This window comes from Salvelinus sp. IW2-2015, linkage group LG5, assembly GCF_002910315.2.
Source record: "Salvelinus sp. IW2-2015 linkage group LG5, ASM291031v2, whole genome shotgun sequence".
In the NCBI taxonomy this organism is placed as follows: domain Eukaryota; kingdom Metazoa; phylum Chordata; class Actinopteri; order Salmoniformes; family Salmonidae; genus Salvelinus; species Salvelinus sp. IW2-2015.
In genome coordinates this window covers 30,191,788-30,213,932 of record NC_036844.1, presented here as the reverse complement: position 1 = coordinate 30,213,932, position 22,145 = coordinate 30,191,788, and the positions used below count along the sequence as shown (strand labels likewise).

At 41.4% G+C, this 22,145-nt stretch overlaps 2 protein-coding genes across 6 annotated transcripts; both read right to left on the bottom strand.

The window, feature by feature from the left end:
• Window positions 1-11,889, bottom strand: LOC111964266 (HERV-H LTR-associating protein 2). Of its 4 annotated transcripts, XM_023988094.3 has the most exons (6): window positions 11,800-11,889; window positions 9,112-9,220; window positions 8,678-8,986; window positions 1,825-2,100; window positions 1,382-1,714; window positions 1-1,303 (listed from the first exon to the last, which is right to left on the bottom strand). In XM_023988094.3, exons 1-6 carry the CDS (start codon window positions 11,800-11,802, stop codon window positions 1,212-1,214), a joined length of 1,122 nt encoding a protein of 373 aa, XP_023843862.1. In that variant the 5' UTR covers window positions 11,803-11,889; the 3' UTR covers window positions 1-1,211. The 4 variants fall into 4 exon arrangements, with proteins under 4 accessions (XP_023843862.1, XP_070299781.1, XP_070299779.1 ...); XM_070443680.1 differs by lacking the exon at window positions 8,678-8,986; XM_070443678.1 differs by lacking the exon at window positions 11,800-11,889 and having other exon boundaries at window positions 8,678-9,017; window positions 9,112-9,197.
• Window positions 10,054-21,888, bottom strand: LOC111964265 (CD276 antigen homolog). Of its 2 annotated transcripts, XM_023988093.2 has the most exons (8): window positions 21,413-21,888; window positions 18,872-19,174; window positions 18,262-18,528; window positions 17,354-17,689; window positions 17,059-17,193; window positions 12,806-12,868; window positions 12,381-12,465; window positions 10,054-12,152 (listed from the first exon to the last, which is right to left on the bottom strand). In XM_023988093.2, the coding sequence occupies exons 1-7, from the start codon at window positions 21,489-21,491 to the stop codon at window positions 12,392-12,394; spliced, it is 1,257 nt and encodes a 418-aa protein (XP_023843861.1). In that variant the 5' UTR covers window positions 21,492-21,888; the 3' UTR covers window positions 10,054-12,152; window positions 12,381-12,391. The 2 variants fall into 2 exon arrangements, with proteins under 2 accessions (XP_023843861.1, XP_023843860.1); XM_023988092.2 differs by having other exon boundaries at window positions 10,054-12,465; window positions 21,413-21,887.
• Window positions 21,889-22,145: the final 257 nt, after the last annotated feature.

Genomic DNA, 22,145 nt, shown 5'->3' with positions numbered 1-22,145 from the left:
AAACTTTAACCTGCCTAACCATGAGTAGTCATTAGGTTAGTCTGATTAATCAGGCTTTAATACATAAGTAATTGGTATATACAGCCTGAAACATTTGTGTGCAAAATTGTGTAAATGTACATTGAAAGCCAGAATATTGAATAAAATTACATTTGAACTTACTTTGCTCAGATGGTTGTTTTTATGTTTCGGTTTGGCACTGAGGTAAAGTTAGTTTTATATTTTTACTTTTTTATTAGGATTTCAATTAAAAAAAGCTAATTGTTCTCCACCCTCTCCTCATTCAGAATATACTATTTTCATTGTCCTTGCAGACTTGGTTACAGGAGGCTGCTGAGGGAAGAACGGCTCATAATAATGGCTGGAATGGAGTTAATGGAATGGTATCAACCACACGGAAACCATGTATTTGATGTGCTCGATACCATTCCGTTGATGCCGTTCCAGCCATTACTATAAGCCCGTCCTCCCCAATTTAGGTGCCACCGGCCGCCTGTGGTGTACACTTTGTACAACTATTCATGCAGTTGTTAACCTGCACACCACCCAGGCCAACCTCCTGCTGTCTGCTTCATTACACATTACTCCATTAAGCCAGGCCACAGTAATTGAGTTCACAGACTAATCAACCATACAACTTGTGCCATAAAACTGTGCCTGAGAGTAAGTGTGTGTCTGGCCATTGTTGACCATGTAAAAAATATTGCTGGCATCTAACCCCTCTCCCAAAGTGTAAATTCATCCATGTGAAATCACTCCACAAATATATTATTCATTTATGCACTGAGTATACAAAACATTAAGAACACCTGCTCTTTCCATGACATTTGAATCCAGGTGAAAGCTATAATCCCTTATTGACTTCACTTGTTAAATCCACTTAAGTCTGTCTAGATGAAGGGGAGGAGACAGGTTAAATAAGGATTTTTWAAATCTTTGAACGGGGTATGATAGTAGGTGCCAGGCTCACCGGTTTGTGTTAAGCACTGCCGCGCTGCTAGGTTTTTCACGTTCAACAGTTTCCCGTGTGTATCAAGAATGGTCCATCACCCAAAGGACATCCAGCCAACTTGACACAACTGTGGGAAGCATTGGAGTCAACATGGGCCAGCATCCCTGTAGAATGCTTTCGACACCTTGTAGAGTCCATCCCCCGACGAATTGAGGCTGTTCTGAGGGAAAAAGGAAGGTGTTCCTAATGTTCGGTATACTCAGTGTATATAGTTCCACAGGGACTGCCACAGAAGTGTTGACACTGCAGGAATCAGCCACAGCATGTGATCAGCCATCACGTTGGTTACACCTGTAATTGGAAATATCATGGTCATTTTACTTTTGATATTCATCCTCCATATCTTTGATTGTTCCTCCTACATGTTACCTGCAGTGGGTCGTCTGGCTGTGATGTTGACCTGGGTTTGCACCATGTGTCTCCTCTGGAAGCCTGTGAATGTACAGGTGTATGTTCCTGTTTGTTCCTCACTCTCTGGGTTGTGAAGAAGGAGGGATCCTTTACTCATCAGAACCTGGTCCTGCTCCAATCCAGCAAGGTCCTCCCAGAGGTTGGAGGTCAGTCTGGTTCTGCTGTCATAGATGAGGATTACTGTGGTATCATTGGTTCTGGTGAAGGTCCAGGTGAGGGAGAAGTTCTGGAGGTTCTGTGGAGCGATGCAGGGTATGGACAGCTCTCGCCCTGCCTCTCCAATCAATTCCTCTGAAATAGAGACACATTCACCCAAAGTGTGACTGGCTGGTTTTGTCCAACTTTTTTGGCCTTTATATTGTTATGGTGGACTTTGATAAATGGGTGAAAGATCTGAATACCTGTCTTCTTTATGGAGGTGGTCCACACCTGGGCCTTGTCTGCAGAGATGACAGAGCAGAAGTAGGCGTGGTCAGAGACATTACCCAAGATCCTCACTGTGCTCTCCACTATGTACAGACCCTTGGAGTCTAGGCTTTTGACGGTGGAGTTCTGTAGTGTTTCTGGGCCAGACAATGGGTCTGTGGACCATGCCACCTCAGGGGCAGGATAGATGTTCTGAGATGAACAGGAGATCACCTCCCCAGTCATCTCCATTCTCACTGACTGAATGAGAGCTGCAAAAAAAGAAATAAGTGTTCAATAAATTGTCACAATAGTTTAAGGCCCAGTGCAGACAAAAAAAAGTGATTTTCCTGTGTTTTGTATACAATACATCACCAAAAGTATGTGGACACCCCTTCAAATTAGTGGATTCGGCTATTTCAGCCACACCCGTTGCTGATAAGTATTTAAAATTGAGCACACCGTCATACAATCTCCATAGACAAACATTGCCAGTAGAATGGCCCGTACTGAAGAGCTCAGTGACTTTCAATGTAGCAACGTCATAGGATGCCACCTTTCCAACAAGTCAGTTCACCAAATGTCTACCCTGCTAGAGCTGCCCCGGTCAACTGTAAGTGCTGTTATTTTGAAGTGGAAATGTCTGGGAGCAACAACGGCTCAGCCGCGAAGTGGTAGGCCACAAAAGCTCACAGAATGGGACCGCCGAATGCTTTAGTGCTTTAAAATCATCTGTCCTCTGTTGCAACACTACCAGGTTCCAAACTGCCTCTGGAAACAACYTCAGCACAAGAACTGTTTGTCTGGACATTCATGAAATGGGTTTCCATAGCCGAGCAGCCGCACACAAGCATAAGATCACAATGCGCAATGCCAAGCGTTGGCTTGAGTGGTGTAAAGCTTGCCGCCATTGGACTCTGGAGCAATGGAAACGCATTCTCTGGAGTGATAAATCACGCTTCCCCATCTGGCAGTCCGACCGACACATCTGGGTTTGGCGGATGCCAGGAGCACGCTACCTGCCCCAATGCATAGCTCCAACTGTAAAGTTTGGTGGAGGAGGGATAATGGTCTGGGGCTGTTTTTCATGGTTCGGGCTCCTTAGTTCCAGTGAAGGGAAATGTTAATGCTACAGCATACAATGACGTTCTAGACGATTATGTGATTCCAACCTTTTGGCAACAGGTTGAAATGTTTCAGCATTGCAATGCCCCCGTGCACAAAGCGAGGTCCATACAGAAATTGTTTGTTGAGATCGGCGTGGAAGAACTTGACTGGCCTGCATAGAGCCCTGACCTCAACCCCATCGAACACCTTTGGGATGAATTGGAACGCCGACTGCGAGCCAGGCCTAATAGCCCAACATCAGTGCCCGYCCTCACTAATGCTCTTGTGGCTGAATGGAAGCAAGTCCCCGCAGCAATGTTCTAATATCTAGTAGAACGRCTTCCCAGAAGAGTGGAYGTTGTTATACAGCAAAGGGGGGATCAACTTAATATTAATGTCCATGATTTTGGAATGAGATGTTCGACGAGCAGATGTCCACATACTTTTGGTCATGTAGTGTATATTTACACACTATGAGGTTGGAATAATACTGTGAAATTGTCAAAATTATGATCATGACATTTTAGTATAAGAGCTGTTTGAAAATACAGACATTTCAGCCTGGGGTTGAGTTTTGGCCTTCCTGGTGAATGTTTTGCATGTCATCAATCAAGTTTTCAAGATCCAATATATCATGCGCTGGTCAGAACTTGGAAACTCAGAAATGTCTGACTTACTAGCTGTAGTTAAACATGTGCCGTGTTCAAAGAATCAGCAAGTGAGAAATGTCATTGTTTCCTAGTTCTGACTAGTTAACTTTCAAAATGCAGAAMGTACATTTTGCATTGTATGATGCTGCGTTTTGCATCTTATTTTTTTATTTAACTAGGCAAGTCAGTTAAGAARAKATTCTTATTTTCAATGATGGCCTAGGAACAGTGGGTTAACTGCCTGTTCAGGGGCAGAACGACAGATTTGTACCTTGTCAGCTCAGGGATTTGAACTTGCAACCTTTCAGTTACTAGTCCAATGCTCTAACCACTAGGCTACCCTGCCGCCCCAATGATGCAACATGCACCATACTGGCTGTATTTCTGTACTTTGAAAGTTAGGCATCTTGAAATTTGCTTGTTGACATGCAAACAAAATGGGACTATATCAACAATGGACTAATGAAAGATAGTTTTTGTGGTGGGATTTTCCTTTAATAGACCAAAAGAATGAGTTCCAAAACTCTCTGCCAATAACCGATAGTTTTCTGTTTTCCCCTCCTCACTCAGACCACACCCAAACAGTACTAGCAAAATTCTTCCTTGAGAAATTGCTCTTTGCTAAGAAGCTGTTTTTGTTTCTTGTTGACCATTTTAATTTAAATAAATAACCGTAAGGGACTTAATTGTTACCCAGAAAATATCTGATATTGATACAAAAACGGCTGCATTGGACCTATTAATTAGCCTGACGAAACAAAGCACCACTTAATGAACACTTAGTGAGCTTCAAAAGTATTGGGACAGTGACACATTTGTTGTTGTTTTGGCTCTGTACTTCAGCATTTTGGATTTGAAATGATACAATAATTTGAGGGTATTTTCATCCATATCGGACGAAACGTTTAGAAATTACAGCACTTTTTGTACATAGTCCCCATTTTAGTGTACTTAACGTATTAAAGTAGTCAAAGTTAAGTATTTGGTTCCATATTCATAGCACGCAATGACGACATAAAGCTTCTGACTCTACACACTTGTTAGGTGCATTTTCTGTTTGTTTGATTGTTTCAGATTATTTTCTGACTTTCTGATATCTGCTTCACTGATTTCTGCTCATGTAAAAGCCTGGGTTTTCTGTACGTTAACACTTGAAGCTTATTACCTAAAATGGGTCAATTGAAAGTGTGGGTTCACAACTCCAATCCAGACGTGTTGGTCATTACTGAGACATGGTTAAGGAAGAGTGTTTTGAATACTGATGTTAACCTTTCTGGTTATAACCTTTTTCAGCAAGACAGATCTTCCAAAGGTAGGGGAGTGGCAATCTTTACCAAGGATCACCTTCAGTGCTCGGTTGTCTCCACCAAGTCTGTCCCCAAACAATTTGATTTGCTTGTTTTAAGTATTAAACTTTCAAATAGCTCTTTATTGACTGTTGCTGGGTGCTATCGTCCTCCATGAGCCCCGGCCTGTACAGTACCTGCCCTAAGCTCTCTCCTGGCCCCTTACARTAAGTCTGAATTTGTCCTGCTAGGTGACCTAAACTGGGACATGCTTAAACCACCTGACCAAGTCCTAAAGTAATGGGACTCCCTAAATCTTTCTCAGATTATTACCAATCCCACAAGGTATGACTCCAAACACCCAGAAAAGGCTACTCTTCTTGATGTTATCCTCACAAATAATCCTGATAGGTATCAGTCTGGTGTTTTCTGTAATGACCTTAGTGATCACTGTTTTACAGCCTGTGTTCGTAATGGCTGCTCAGTGAAACGATCTGTCCTGATTTGTCATAGACGCTTGCTAAAAAAACTTTAATGAGCAAGCCTTCCTTCGTGAACTGGCCTCTGTATAATGGTATAGAATCAGCTTGATCCCCTCTGTCGAAGACGCTTGGACCTTTTTATTTTATATTTTCTGTGGTATTGTTAACAAACACGCCCCCATAAAGAAAATGAGAATTAAAAGGTTCAGGTTCAGCCCCTGGTTCGACTGTGATCTTGCAGAGTTACTCCACCTCAAGAGTTGCATTTGGCGAAAGCCTCGGCACACGCAAATTCAGGCTCTTGTTCAGGCAAATGAAAAAAAAGTGCACTGAGGCTATACGGCCAAAGTTAGTTACTTTAAGGAGCAGTTCTCTCTCGGTGGGTCTAACACCAAGAAGTTCTTGAAAACAGTTAAAGACCTGGCGAATAAACCCTCCTCCTCATAGCTGCCCATGTCCCTTAAAGTTGARGGGGTTGTTACTGACAAGAAGCACATGGCTGAGCTCTTTCATCACCACTTCATTAAGTCAGGATTCCTATATGACTCAGCCATGCCTCCTTGCCCGTTCACATTTCCTCATCTCCCACCCCTTCTAATGCAACTATCCCCGATGCTTCTCCCTCTTTTTCCACTGCCCCGCTACAAAGTTTATCCCTGCAGGCAGTCACTGAGTCCAAGGTATTAAAGGAGCTTCTGAAACCTGACCCCAAAAATACAAACATCTGGGTCAGATGGTTRAGACACTTTCTTCTTTAAGGTTGCTGCCCCTATAATCCCCAAACCTATCTCCYACCTCATTAACCTGTCTCTRCTCTCTGGGGAGGTTCCCATTGCTTGGAAGGCAGCCTCGGTTTGTCCTTTATTTAAAGGGGGAGATCAAGCTGATCCAAACTGTTATAGGCCTATTTCTATTTTGCCTTGTTTATCAAAAGTGTTGGAAAAACTTGTCAATAATCAACTGACTGGCTTTCTTGATGTCTATAGTATTCTCTCTGGTATGCAATCTGGTTTCCGCTCAGGTTATGGATGTGTCACTGCAACCTTAAAAGGTACTAAATGATGTCACCATTGCCCTTGATTCTAAGCAATGTTGTGCTGCTATTTTTATTGACTTGGCCAAAGCTTTTGATTCGGTTGACCATTTCATTCTTGTGGGCCGGCTAAGGAGTATTGGTGTCTCTGAGGGGTCTTTGGCCTAGTTGCTAACTACCTCTCTCAAAGAGTGCAGTGTATAAAGCCAGAAAATCTGCTGTCTCAGCCACTGCCTGCCACCAAGGGAGTACCCCAAGGCTCAATCCTAGGCCCCATGCTCTTCTCAATTTACATCAACAACATAGCTCAGGCAGTAGGAAGCTCTCTCATCCATCTATATGCAGATGATACGGTCTTATACTCAGCTGGCCCCTCCCTGGATTTTGTGTTATATGCTCTACAACAAAGCTTTCTTAGTGTCCAACAAGCTTTATCTACCATTAACCTCTCCCAACAGGTGTGATTACTACCTCTGAGGGTTTAGAGCTTGAGGTAGTCACCTCATACAAGTACTTGGGAGTATTGCTAGATGGTACACTGTCCTTCTGCAGGCTAAAGTTAAATCTAGACTTGGCTTCCTCTATCGTAATTGCTCCTCTTTCACCCCAGCTGCCAAACTAACCCTGATTCAGATGACCATCCTACCCATGCTAGATTACGGAGACATCATTTAAAGATTGCAGGTAAGGTTGCTCTCAAGTGGCTAGATGTTCTTTACCATTCGACCATCAGATTTGCCACCAATGCTCCTTATAGGACACATCACTGCAATCTATACTCCTCTGTAAACTGGTCATCTCTGTATACCCGTCGCAAGACCCACTGGTTGATGCTTATTTATAAAACCCTCTTAGGCCTCACTCCCCCCTATCTGAGATATCTACTGCAGCCCTCATCCTCCACATACAACACCCGTTCTGCCAGTCACATTCTGTTAAAGGTCCCCAAAGCACACACATCCCTGGGTTGCTCCTCTTTTCAGTTCGCTGCAGCTAGCGACTGGAACATGCTGCAACAAATACTCAAACTGGACAGTGTTTTCTCAATCTCTTCATTCAAAGACTCAATCATGGACACTCTTACTGACACTTGTGGCTGCTTCGTGTGATGTATTGTTGTCTCTACCTTCTTGCCCTTTGTGCTGTTGTCTGTGCCCAATAATGTTTGTACCTTGTTGTGCTGCTACCATGTTGTGTTGCTACCATGTTGTTGTCATGTTGTGTTGCTACCATGCTGTGTTGTCATGTGTTGCTGCCTTGCTATGTTATTGTCTTAGGTCTCTCTTGATGTAGTGTTGTGTTGTCTCTCTTGTCGTGATGTGTGTTTTGTCCTTTATTTATATATAATATTTATTTATTATTATTTTTTAAATCCCAGCCCCGTCCCCGCAGGTGGCTTTTTGCCTTTTGGTAGGCCGTCATTGTAAATATGAATTTGTTCTTAACTGACTTGCCTAGTTAAATAAAGGTTAAAAATAAAAGACKAAAAATATATAGATATGTTGTGCCCCATTGAAATGAATGGTAAATAATGTATTGTGTCATTTTGGAGTCACTTTTATTGTAAATAAGAAAATAATATGCTTCTAAACACTTGTGGATGCTACCATGATTACAGATAATCCTGAATGAATCGTGAATAATGATGAGTGAGAAAGTTACAGACACACAAAGATCATACTCCCAAGAAATTATAACCTCTCACCTTTACAAGAGGTTAGCATTTTTTTTGGGGGGGGGCTTTAACTTTCGCATCTAACTTTCTAACTCATCATTATTCACAATTAATGCAGGATTATCCGTAGTCATGGTAGCATCCACATTAATATAGAAGTGTTAAAAAACATTATATTCTTATTTACAATAAAAGTGACTCCAAAATGACACAATACATTATTTCCCATTAATTTCTATTGGGCACTGAAACATAACCAAAACAAACTTAAAATTCATCCAACCAATGTGTAGAGTCACAAGCTTGATTTAGTCATTGTGTGCTATGAATATGGTACCAAATACTTAACTTTTGACTACTTTAATACACATATAAGTGACTTTGTCCCAATACTTTTGGTCCCCTAAAATGTGGGGACTATGTACAAAAAATGCTATAATTTCTAAACGGTTCACCCGATATGGATGAAAATACCCTAAAATTAAAGCTGACAGTCGGCACTTTAACATCATAGTCATTGTATCATTTCAAATCCAAAGTGCTGMAGTACAGAGCCAAAACAACAACAAATGTGTCACTGTCCCAATACTTTCACACAGCAACAGCAGGAACTAACCTTCCACCTTAACATCCACAAAGGTTTCCTTGTTAACCGTCAAGGTGCTGGTGTAACACTTATATAGGCCCTCATCTGAAACATCTACCCTCTTTAGTAGGAGCGATGCATTTCCATGAACAAGCTGGTCTTTGAACAAAGAGGTCCTTCCACTGAAATGTCCATTCTGCAGTTGTAACTGGTCACTTTGATAGTAGTAGCTATGGACGCATATTTGTTGTTTATACCAGTGAACCACCTCTTCTTCATTTGGTTTGAAGCTGCATGTCAGCACACAGTCCTCAGAGTAGAGACATTTCACCAGAGAGACTGGGAGGAAAGACATGAAAAATAGAAATGCCTAGATATTCTTTAATAGCTGTTTGGATTCCAGAGGTAATGTTATTTTATTGCAGTCAAACATTTCTGATAATAAATATATCTAGTATTCTTACCCGAAGTTACATTTCCAGCCAGTTGCAGGGTAAATAACAAGATGAGTAGAAATGTAATTGACCCTGTTATTCCCTTGTTTCCTTTACAAGTATTCAACCATTCACACATCTAAGAGTAGAGGGGAAAATATTAGTGTACAACATTTTCAAAATCTCTAAATATATTATCATCTTCTCATGCTATGCTTTCAACATCATAAGACAGTGATGTAGTTGAAGATACGGCGCCTTCAGAACGTATTCACACCCCTTTACTTTATCTACATTTTCTTGTGTTACAAAGTGGGATTAAAATGGATTTAATTGCAATTTCTTTGTCAACGATCTACACAAAATACTCTATGTCAGAGTGGAAGAAAAATTCTAACATTTGTAAAACATTCATAAAAAATAAATACTAATATATATTGATTAGATAAGTTAGTTACTTTATAGCCTTTTAGCTATTTAACACAGCATGTGATGTCATATAGCTAGATGGCTTGCTACGTTTTTAAGAGAGAACTTTTCAGTTCTGTTTTCAGTCACAGGTGGGGACTGGATTAGATGTGAGCAGTGCGGGAGGTGGGCTCATGAGTTGTGCTCCAATTTTACTGGGAATAGCTTTATTTGTGACCTATGTATAAATTTGAATTGCACAATGGCAGAGCATAAGAACGTTGCCACATCAATAATACACAGTTAAAAGTGTTTGTTATTAAATGTTATATTCCAATGTTATTTAATGTTATTAGTTATATTCCATTCCAATATTATATTCCAATCACCATTTTTTGTATGAATTTGTCACATTCCTGACCTTATTTCCCTTGTTTTGTATTTATTTAGTATGMTCAGGGCGTGAGTTGGGGTGGGCAGTCTATGTTATTTGTTTCTATGTTTAGGTTTGTTCGTTTGGCCTAATATGGTTCTCAATCAGAGACAGGTGTTTGTCATTGTCTCTGATTGGGAGCCATATTAAGGTAGGCTGTTTTCACTGGTTGTTTGTGGGTGATTGTTGCTGTGTCTGTGTCTGTGTCTGTGTCTGTGTCTGTCTGTGTCTGCTGTGTCTGTGTCTGTGTCTGTGTCTTGTGTCTGTGTCTGTTCTGTGGTCTGTGTCTGTGTCTGTGTCTGTGTGTGTCTGTGTCTGTGTCTGTGTCTGTTCGCCACACGGTACTTGTTTCGTTCGTTTGCTCGCTCGCTCGCTCGTGCTCGTGCGTTCATGTTTTATATGTTCTCAAGTTCAGGTCTGTTCACGTCGTTTATTGTTTTGTAGTTTGTTCAAGTGTTTTTTCGTCTTCGTTTAATAAACGATAGTATGTATTCAAACCACGCTGCGCTTTGGTCTGATACTTGCTCCTCCTTGGACGAACGTTACAGAATTAAAAATAACTATTGAATACCTTTTGCTCCTGAATGTCATTTTAAAGACTGCTGGGATATAAAATCTTGCATTATTAAAATAATATTTAGTGCAATTGTACATAATGGATTGTATGGAAAAGGAACAATGAATAAATAAGAAAGAAAATGAATGTGCAGYTGAGTTAAAAAGAGGGACTTTACATCATATCTCCTCATAGGGCAGATATTAATGGTGATATGTGCAACACCATTTCCCCCCATATTTTATTWAAATAATTAAAATAAGACAACTAGACATAGCTTTTAAGTATTACTTAAAGAATTTCTAAATAAAACTGATTAAATGGATTTTAACACACTTGTGTGTAACCCTATTCCATAATCTTCTACCGGGGTAACTGTCGGGGGGGGAGACCCCTTTCCTAAAAACAACATTTCATGAAATATTTAACAAAGTGTAAATTCTAGCCATTTATTTTCCTTTTATAGTTTATTCACCTCGAATTTCAATATTGAAACAATGTTGCAAATGTAGGACAGACAAACAGCAAGGTTATTACAAATTTCTGCTGTTGAAAACCAAATGTTATTCTAAAAGAAAGGGGAAATAATGTCTAGATGCTTTTTACAGTGTAGACCTAGTACATAAATTGCCTGGCTGAGCTGATGAGACAGTGGATTGCGKAGTCAGATGGAACAGAGTAAATGAGCATTTCAATGTCATAGAATTAACTGGTGGTAACATGTGGAATAGACACAGGTTGGAATGCGGTTTTAACCCGTTGTATAATGCTTATTGCACACAGAGTGAGTTCATGCAACTTATTATATGACTTGTTAAGCACATTTCTATTCCTGTACTTATTTAGGCTTGCCATAACAAAGGGGTTGAAWACTTATTGACTCAAGACATTTCACTTTTTCATTTAAATTGATTAGTAAACATTTTGAAAAACATAATTGCACTTTGACATTATGGGGTATTGTGTGTAGGCCAGTAACAAAAAAAATCTGAATTMTATCAATAAAAAAAATTCAGGCTGTAACACAACAAAATGTGGAAAAAGTAAAGTCAAGGGGTGTGAATACTTTCTGAATGCACTGTATGGGTGTGGTTTTGTAGAGACCGTTGAATGAGGGAGAACACTTTCTATGCCTATAAAACCTTTACTGTTACAGTATAAAGCAAATGTCAGAAAATCCATGCCATTTGAAGACGTACGTGTTCATGCTTGTGTATCTTTTCACAACAAAAATTAAGTGCAGGTCTACTCAAAGGTGCAGCATAACCAGTATTAACCAAAATATAGTTCCATCACACGTTAAATTTCACACAAAACCTACCATTTCAGCGTCAGCGTTTTAAAAATGAAAGATTAAATTCAGGACGAAAATGTCACGCTCCATTACATACAGCACAGCAGTGTCTATTTCTGTTACAGTACTGTCATTCGATACCTTAGGCAGTGTCTATTTCTGTTACAGTACTGTAATTCGATACCTTAGAATGGTATAAGGCAGTTCAGAGTTGACAACTACAACTACAACTGCTACAAAATACACTGTATTCACAACTTTAATGTAAATTATGAAGACTGTACAGTTATTCAATTGTCTAGAACACAGATGTGCTCCATTGTAGAACAGCACTCTCCAATTAAATCCCTGGAATACATCTCTGTGGTCGAATTTTCTCCCTGAAGCAAAAAATGTGAGTTGTGAGTCAAGCTACAAAGGAATGCTTGATTGATGACTTCAGGTCTGTGATTAGGAACAGTATGACTCATCTAGAAAGGCTTGTCAGGGTCTTTGCTATCCTGGATCCTTGGGACGTCCCTACCCCATTGAAGTTGACATTTAAAATGGTTACGGTAAGGGTTAGGGTAAGGACATCCCAACTCCCAAGGATCCCGGATAGCACTAACCTGCTTGTCAGTCAGAGCTTATTATAGCTATTGTTGTGGTCTTCTGTCAGCTGGCAGTTATCCATTGGTGAATCATCTGTCTTAACTGTGAGGGAGAGATGGAGAGGCCAATCAGTGAGGCAGGGCAGTAGATATTAGCCAATAAAGTAATAACTCTAAAGACTGCATTATTTATAACCAGTGTACTTCAACCATACTTGAATAAATAAGACTTTTAGTAGCTAAATTCATTCAAGAGTGATAGAAGAGTTGGAGTTTTATGAATGCTGTAAAGGCTAACGGTATCTGGGCTGAAGGTTACACAAGCCATTTTTGTTTTGCCCTTGCAGAATGGTATAAATCTGATAAATGGATTTGATTATAATAGGACAAAAGCACAAAGGCCATATAATGAGGAGTCCTGACAATTGATAAAGAATACTTACTAGTTTCTGTTGGCTGCATCTCTGTGTCCTCCACAGTGGTCCCACCAGCCAGCTGTTGGTTGGCTAAGGAGTAAAAATGAGGCATCACTTCATTCATTGTCACCTCAGTATGAGTACAGAATGCATGGTGCTCTGAAGTGAATCATTTACTCTCAGGTATTCTTCACGCTTGTCTTTTCTTACCAGCACTGACTTTCCTGATAGCTACTTTATTGAGGAAAATGTTACTTACTATGACTGTGATAGATATGTGGTTGTCTCACCTAGTGTAACAGAATAACTTTAGACCGTCCCCTCGCGAACCAGGGACCCTCTGCACACATCAACAACAGTCACCCACGAAGCGTCGTTACCCATCGCTCCACAAAAGCCGCAGCCCTTGCAGAGCAAGGGGAACCACTAATTCTAGGTTTCAGAGCAAGTGACGTAACCGATTGAAAGGCTATTAGCGCGTACCACCGCTAACTAGCTAGCCATTTCACATCCGTTACACTAGCTACCTTAAAATGAAGGCACTAACTGTGTCGCTGTGGATATATATTTAAGATAATGTTTGTCATTCTATTATTTATTGAAGGCGAGGCACCACACCCTATCTAACTTTTATTTTTCCTTAATCATATCACAATTAACTTTTACCAGTTGAATATACACACCAATATTATAATTTTTGTATTATAACTTTTCTGAAATATAGTATAAAAATATGCAAATGCAGTGACATCTCATTACATGAGATATCATCGCCAACAACCGGAAGGCCCTACAGAGGGACGGCCCAGCGCATCACTGGGGGGCGAGCTCCCAGCCTTCCAGGACGTACATGCCAGGCGGTGTCTGAGAAAGGCCTGAAATATTGCCAAAGACTCCAGCCATCCAAGACATGGACTGTTCTCCATACTCGATACCGGTGCATCAAGGCTCAGACAAACAGACTCGTAAACAGCTTCTGCCTCCTGCTTCTGGCTAACAACTACTGCTCTCTCTCTCCCACAGACTATCCAAACTGACTCTATGCCCATCCACAGGTCTCTACCCACTGAGACACAACATACGCTGATGCTAAATTTATTATTGATTACCATAAGTATTTATCTATTTATCCTGCTACTGGTCACTATTACTCCTGTTTACATGTATATATTAACACTAGTATACAGCATTACCATAATTATTTATATATTCCTGCAACCAGTCACTTTCCAGCCCTGTTTACATGTATATCCTACTACCAGTCACTTGTTATGTATAAACCTACCTCAACCAGTCCAGTACCCCTGCACATTAAATAAGGCACTGGCACTGGCCTGTATATGCAGCATTTGCATTCTCGTGTTTCTTTAACTCACATCATAGTTCTTGTGTGGTTTTTATTCATACTTTTATTTTTTATTCTATTTTCTATTATTATCAAGGTAAGAATTTCACTGTACTGTTTTACACCTGTTGTATTCTGTGCACATGGCAAATACACTTTTAAACTTGAAATATGCACATATTTGTATATACCGCAAATCTATTTTTCTGGAAACTGGATAAAGTCAGCCTTAATATTTGGGTTTCATTTTGTTAAGACACTCCAGGACCGGACTTCTGTAGAGCAGATTGTGTATATATACCTTTTCATATTTATTTCTGTAAAATACTAAAGATATGTACGTAAACTGCATTTTTGCGCATATTTCCAAAGAAAATATGATCTAGAATAAAAGTTAGAATACATCAACAATTTCCCCGATACAAGTCTGGGGAATATATCTAAAGATAACCACATAACATTTTAAGTCTGAGAACAATGTGTTGGCATGTGGGAAGAGTCTGACTTTCGGGAAATGGCAGTTAAAGACAAGGACACTGAATTTAGCCTAAAAATCGCCAAATGCCTATTTAGACCCAATCACAATCTCTTCAAAGTAAGTTACTACATATAGTCCAGTTTGTAACATTCTCTATGAAATGGGCTTTTAAATGGTGTATGAAATTAGGGATTTACAGTGCCTTCGGAAAGTATTCAGACCCCTTGACTTTTTCCACATTTTGTTATGTCACAGCCTTATTCTAAAATGAATTAAATAAAACAAATCCTCACCAATCTACACCCAATACCCCATAATGACATCACAATACCCCACAATGACATCACAATACCCCATAATGACATCACAATACCCCATAATGACAAAGGGAAAACAGGTTTAAAAAACTGAAATATCTTATTTACATATTTATTCAGACCCTTTGCTACGAGACTCGAAATTGAGCTCAGGTGCATCCCGTTTCCAGTGATCATCCTTGATTGGAGTTCAACTGTGGTAAGTTCAATTGATTGGACATGATTTGGAAAGGCACACAGTGCATGTCAGAGCAAAAACCAAGCCATGAGGAATTGTCTGTAGAGCTCAGAGACAGGATTGTGTCGAGGCACAGATCTGGAGAAGGGTACCAAAAAATGTCTGCAGCATTGAAGGTCCCCAAGAACAAACACAGTGGCCTCCATCATTCTTAGATGGAAGAAGGTTAGAACCACCAAGACTCTTCCTTGAGCTGGCTGCCCGGCCAAACTGAGCAATCAGGGGAGAAGGGCCTTGGTCAGGGAGGTGACCAAGAACCCGATGGTCACTCTGACAGAGCTCCAGAGTTCCACTGTGGAGATGGGAGAACCTTCCAGAAAGACAACGATCTCTGAAGTACTCCACCAATCAGGCCTTTATGGTAGAGTGGCCAGATGGAAGACACTCCTCAGTAAAAAGCACATACCAGCCCACTTGGAGTTTGCCAAAAGGCACCTAAAGAACTCTCAGACCATGAGAAACAAGATTGTCTGGTCTGATGAAAACAAGATTGAACTCTTTGGCCTGAATGCCAAGCGTCACGCCTGCAGGAAACTTGGCACCATCTCTACGGTGAAGCATTTAGGTGGCAGCATCATGCTGTGGGAATGTTTTTCAGCGGCAGGAACTGGGTCAGGGACTAGTCAGGATCGAGGTAATGATGAACGGAGCAAAGTACAGAGAGATCCTTGATGAAAATCTGCTCCAGAGCACTCAGGACCTTAGACTGGGGTGAAGGTTCACCTTCCAACAGGACAACGACCCTAAGCTGACAGCCAGAGCCCAGACTTGTCTCTGAATGTCATTGAGTGGCCTAGCCAGAGCCCGGACTTGAACCCGATCAAACATTTCTAGAGAGACCTGAAAATAGCTGTGCAGCAACGTTCCCCATCCAACCAAACAGAGGTTTAGAGGATCTGCAGAGAAGAATGGAAGAAACTCCCCAAATACAGGTGTGCCAAGCTTGTAGCGTGATACCCAAGAATACTCGAGGCTGTAATCGCTGCCAAAGGTGCAAAGTACTCTGTAAATGTTTCATTTGTTGTTCTTTTATAAATTAGCAAATATGTCTAAAAACCTGTTTTTGCTTTGTCATAATGGGGTATTGTGTGTAGATTGATGAGGATTTTTTWAATTGAATTCATTCTAGAATAAGGCTGTAACGTAACAAGATGTGGAAAAAGTCTGAATACTGTCCGAAGGCACTGTATGTCTATTTGAATGTGGTRACAAATCCGGACATTTTGATGACGGTAGTATGAAAAAGCAAATTTTAAAAAAGTCAAAAAAATATATTTTTATGTTTACTTTTTGAAAATGCTAGTATTAAAGGACCAAAATACTCAAAAATCTCAAAATACAGAGGTAGATGCAAAACTATTTCAGCCTGTGTTGCCTCACCTCAACTATTTTACATGTGATAAGGCCACACAAAGGGCCAGATATTATTACAGATACCTGTGATAATCTGAAGTACCCAAAAGGGTCACTAGATGTCTTGTGATAGATTACATAAAATCCTTGAATGGTACCAAAATTCTGGTAATTTACTGGTAAACGTCGAAAGTTTCTAGTAACTAGCAACCCTAGTTCTGTCTTTATCCTTTTACTGCGGTGGGCTAAATCAGGGTCACACAGTGTTACTTGGTCTTAAACAAATCTACTTTGAAACAACACATGGTTATGGGCAAAAAAAGAGGACCCCTGTACCATGTCAGATATAGAGTTGAAATGTATGACATTTTGAGTTTGCATCCCAAAATTTCACTTTATATACATAGCAGAAGACTGAAATATAACAAAACCGATTGACATGGAAATAATGTTGATTAATAGGAAATTATGAAAAATATTAATAACGTTCTACCCATGAGGCCACTAGAGGGCGATTTGGTAATTTGACTGCAAGAAGGCTACACTTACCTTGTAGTTTTCTATACAGTAGTAGTGCTGTTATTACTGCTGCAACCACCACTGCAACTACTACAACAATCACCAACATTTGGAAGTGACTTCCCCCTGTACGCTCAGCCTGGTCTGTAGTCTTTGGCATCTTTTCTAGATGGTTGGACAAGGTAAACATGTGAAAAATGCAGGATTATGAAATTATGTGAACACCTATCTTCAATAACCTTGTGTGTATAATAAGCTCATACTGTATACTATAAAAAAATAGTACAGTATAGTTATTTAAGATGAAGGATTAATGTTTATGCACCTGTCACTGGTAACTGGGATCTTGACCTGATGTTGACCTGGGTTTGGACCACGTGTCTGCTCTGGAAGCCTGTGAATGTACAGGTGTATGTTCCTGTTTGTTCCCGACTCTCTGGGTTGTGAAGAAGGAGGGATCCATCTCCCGCCAGAACCTGGTCCTGCTCCAGTCCAGCACGGCCCTCCCAGAGGTTGGAGGTCCGTCTGGTTCTGCTGTCGTAGCTGAGMATGACTGTGGGGTCATTGGTTCTGCTGAATGTCCAGGTGAGGGAGAAGTTCTGGAGGTTCTGTGGAGCAATGCAGGGTATGGACAGCTCTTGCCCCGCCTCTCCAATCAACCCTGGTGATTAAATACTTTTATGGACTGTGAGCCATAAATATGTCTAAATATCATTGTCCTTTTGGGGCCTTACCGTTGTAGTCACTCTCTTAAACTCCAGAGGGCAGTGTGTGACACTGAATTCAATCTAACCAAGTCTGACTGGGTGTTGAGAGCTCCCGCATATAAATTTGTCAAAAAAAATGTTGTGGATTTTTCTCTGGCTCTGCACTTAGTCATCATAACAGTCACTCACAGCAGTTTGTCACTGTTTTTATAAGAATTACTCAACTATAGACTATGCATCTGCAAAATGAGAGAGAGAGAGAGAGAGAGAGAGAGAGAGAGAGAGAGAGAGGAGAGAGAGAGCAGAGAGAGGAGAGAGAGAGAGAGAGAGGAGAGAAGAGAGAGAGAGAGAGAGAGAGAGAGAGAGAGAGAGAGAGAGAGAGAGAGAGAGAGAGAGAGAGAGAGAGAGAGAGAGAGAGAGAGAGAGAGAGAGAGAGAGAGAGAAGAGAGAGAGAGAGAGAGAGAGAGAGAGAGAGAGAGAGAAAAAGGGAGGAGAAGAGAGAGATTAAATGCTGGTTATGACGTACCTCTTTCTTGCAGTGAGCTCCTCCATGACTGTGATCCATATGTGGAGTTAACGCTGCAGATGTAGGTGAGGGTATTTTCAAACATTCTCAGCGTGCTCTGAAAGGAGTAGAGGCCTTCAGCGTTGGGTCCCATATGGGTGATGGGTCTCAGGTTGTCTTTCGGGGGCAGAGTGGACCACTGCACACGGGGAGCGGGAAAGATGTCCTTGGACAGGCACTGAATCTCTCTGTTCATACTCTTCTCCATAGTAACCATCTTGATGGGAGCTGAAATAACAAAAAGAGATAGCCAGGATTAGAGAGTAACAACCTTGAGTGGTTTCACTACAAACTGAATTTGAGAGCAAAAACCCTTTAAAATGTTTATGTACAGCAAGGTCACAAAACCAATAACAAGAGCAAATTCTCTACTCTTGGCTTGATATCAATTTAGCCATTTGGCTCTAGGTCTAACAGRTCAAATACAGCTGCAGCTGGTTGATTCACATCTTTTAACCTTCATGACACAGAGGGCATTTCACCACAAGCTACAGTGAAAGCATTTGACATGTGAAGTGGATACTCAGCTACATAATCTAGCCTCGATACAAGCCGCAGCGAGACTACTAACCCTCCACTTTCATGATGACAAAGGACTCCTGTTGTCCCAGAGTGCTGTTGACCAGACACCTGTAGCGGCCTCGGTCCTTGATGCCACACTGGCTGAGGTGTAGCGAGGCGATGCCCCGGGAGAGCTGGTCCTGGAGCAGGTACGTCCTGGTACGGTGGTCCTGGGGAGGCTGGTCCCCACCCTGCTGGGATTGGCTGAGGAGGAGCACTTTGTGGAGGTACCAGCGGATGATCTCATTCCCACTGGGTTTGAAATTGCAGGGCAGCACACAGTCTTCAGAGAATATGCATGTCACGTGGGCATCTAGGGTAAAAGTAGAGAGATGACAGTTTGGGAAATGTCACCTTTTTTTCTCAATATCTTTCTCTTTCCACCTACACACGTTAGAAATAATGTGCAGTACGTACTTTCTCTGTCAATATAACTCATATGAAGTGTCCTGCATTAAACACATCAGTCAACCTTTCTCCCCCTCTTTCCATCTTGCTATAGGTTGCGTTTGTCCACAACTCTGACGCATTTCCTACGTTTTGTCTTACCCAACCCCAACATTTTAACCCCCGCACGCTACAGAGTGAGGTCCAGCACCATATGGTTATGGTGCATTCCTAAAGCCAAACATGATAGGCCATACATTACAATTGTTGAGTTAAATGCAGGGTTTGACTGGATAAGTATTAGATAATACCCTTGAAACTGGTAATCACACAGCCTATTCTCAACATGTGGCTTTTTCAGTCATTTGTTGTGCACAAAATGTGGTTACACAACAATATGTTGCACTGTAAATGGGTAAAGGTGACATCCATGTTGACAAGGGAATATATGGGCTTTTTACTATCAAAATAACAACGATAGCGTCAGTGAAGTCCTTCATAGACAGGGCACCAACTCAGAGTCAAATATAGTGCATGACAGGCCCATGCAGAGATAGGGCTCTAGGAGTACCTGAGCACCTGCACTTTTGCCCTCCTATGAGAAAAGTGCACTTTCAGATTGGTAGCATTTTTTTATCATTACATTTTTATTTTACTTTTTGACAATTTCTCTCCTGTTCTGTGAAGACTTGCCCATCCAACTAGCTAATAACATTTTGGGGGTGAAATCCCCCCTCCCACATGCGAGCAGAAGCTGTGAGCAGAAGCTCGGTGAGCAGAAGCTGCGAGCAGAAGCTGCGAAGCTGCGAGCAGAGCAGAAGCTACCGCAGTAGTATGAGTAGTGGCACACTGGCTACTTTTTGAGTTGTATGTCGTCTCTCACTTCCAGGGGCAGGGAAGAGTTCAATTGGACTGTTTTTAAGTAGGCCTACAAAGCAGATGTTAGCAGCAGGACAAACTCCAATCACAGGTAAAGAGTAGTTAAATTGTTACAACAGCATATCAAACAGCTAGCTAGCTAACTAGTTATCTGGTTGATATCAACTACATTCACTATGATCAGTTGATAGACCATATATTTGCCCTCTCTGTAAGCAGTAGCCTAGGCTAGTAGAGAATTATGAATATAAGGTATTTGGGTAATATATATCTATATATATAAAGGTCTGCGTGTGAAGAGTCAGAGATGTCCCAGTGAGACTGTGAGCCTCTCCTCAGTAGACTTCTTTCATATTCTCTGCAACATCCCAAACAGGAGAGCACAGGAGGTTGGTGACACCCTAATTGGGCAGAATGGGCTTGTAGCAATGACTGGAGCGGAATTAGTGGAATGGTAACAAATACATCAAACACATTGTTTCCAGATATTTGATGCCATTCCATTTCCTTCGTTCCGGCCATTATTATAAGCCGTTCTCCCCTCAGCAGCCTCCTGTGCAGGAGAGACAGTTGACCTGGGTCCCAGTTAGGTCTTGCCAGTCTAAACACTGGACAGGACAGCGGGACCCGGTCTCCGTAGTCTTCCAGACAGAACAAACAGAGCTGTGTGGAGGGCCAGCCGTTACAGACGTCGTGGGCCACTGGATTCCTCAGAGAGAACACATCTGGACCACATATTTCCACATGCAAAGCAAGGGAGGCTCAGCATTGGCTTGGATGTTTTCACATCATAAATCCTCAGAGACTTCAAAGGCAAGTTAGAGGGACAGTACACTGACAATATGTAACTTATGTTGTATAGGAATTGTTGTTTATATTCACAAAACTGCTGGCAAACCATCATCTCTTAACCATTGCGTTACACTGGATTTGTCTTGTGGAAAACCTCCTTCCTTTAGGGTGGCAAGGAGACAGTCCAACCACAAAAAAATTGTTATTTTTCAGATGCCTGTCTAGTTTTTCCAAGAGGAAATACGGTTTGTTGTGCAGTAAAAGGAACACAAAATGCAAAAAGCTCCTGTTCCATGAACAAATAGACAGACATGTATTTTAAGATGAGATGAGAAGTAAGTATTCAAAAGACATACAGTACTCAGATTATTTGTTTCCTCACTCAGAGGGTCAGCATAGTCACATTAAAGACATCCAATGCCCTGCCTTGACCCTCTCCTGACAATTCATGCACTACTACCTTTCAAAGAGGCGAGAGAGATCTTATCCTTACCTGGGATCTTACACTTTGCCAAGGTGAGAATCCACAGCAACCTCAAGCAAGCTTGAACAAGTGCCTTTACCATTCTCATTCATTCACACGTACGGTTGTTGTTGACTCACGTCCTGATTCCAACGTGTGGCGATCTTAAAGCACCTAGCAGCTCTTCTGAATCTCAGTTGGTACGGTGCCTTGGTCTTTCTTTGATCTCATATTTCAGCCTCAAGGATGGTATGGATCGAAAGCTTTTTGCTGCCAGTTTAAAGGATCCAGGTGGACTATATCTTTGTAAACCCAAATGAGAGTTAATGAGTCTGGTAACATAACACAACCACTTGTGTCAGAGGAGAGAAGCTATTTCCCTGTTCATATCCCTGTCAGAGGAACCACTCGTGTCAGAGGAGAGAAGCTGTTTCCCTTTTAGAGCAACCAGCTCCTCTCACAGTGAGAAGAGAGGGAGTGTGAGAGGAAGAGAGAGAGAAGGAGGGAGCAGCAGGGCAGAAAGGTTAGTCTGAAATACATGCCCCTCTACAGAGACCTCGAGGCACAGTGGAATTATTGGTTACGTTGCCAAGTAACACGTTACACAACGTATCTTTCCATTTTACCTACCTGTCAACCCTCCCCACCCCTTCTCCACCCCTCAAGCTCCGTGTCAAACGCTCCCCACCCCTTCTCCCCCCCTCACGGCTCCGTGTCAAACCTCCCCACCCCTTCTCCACCCTCACGCTCCGTGTCAAACCTC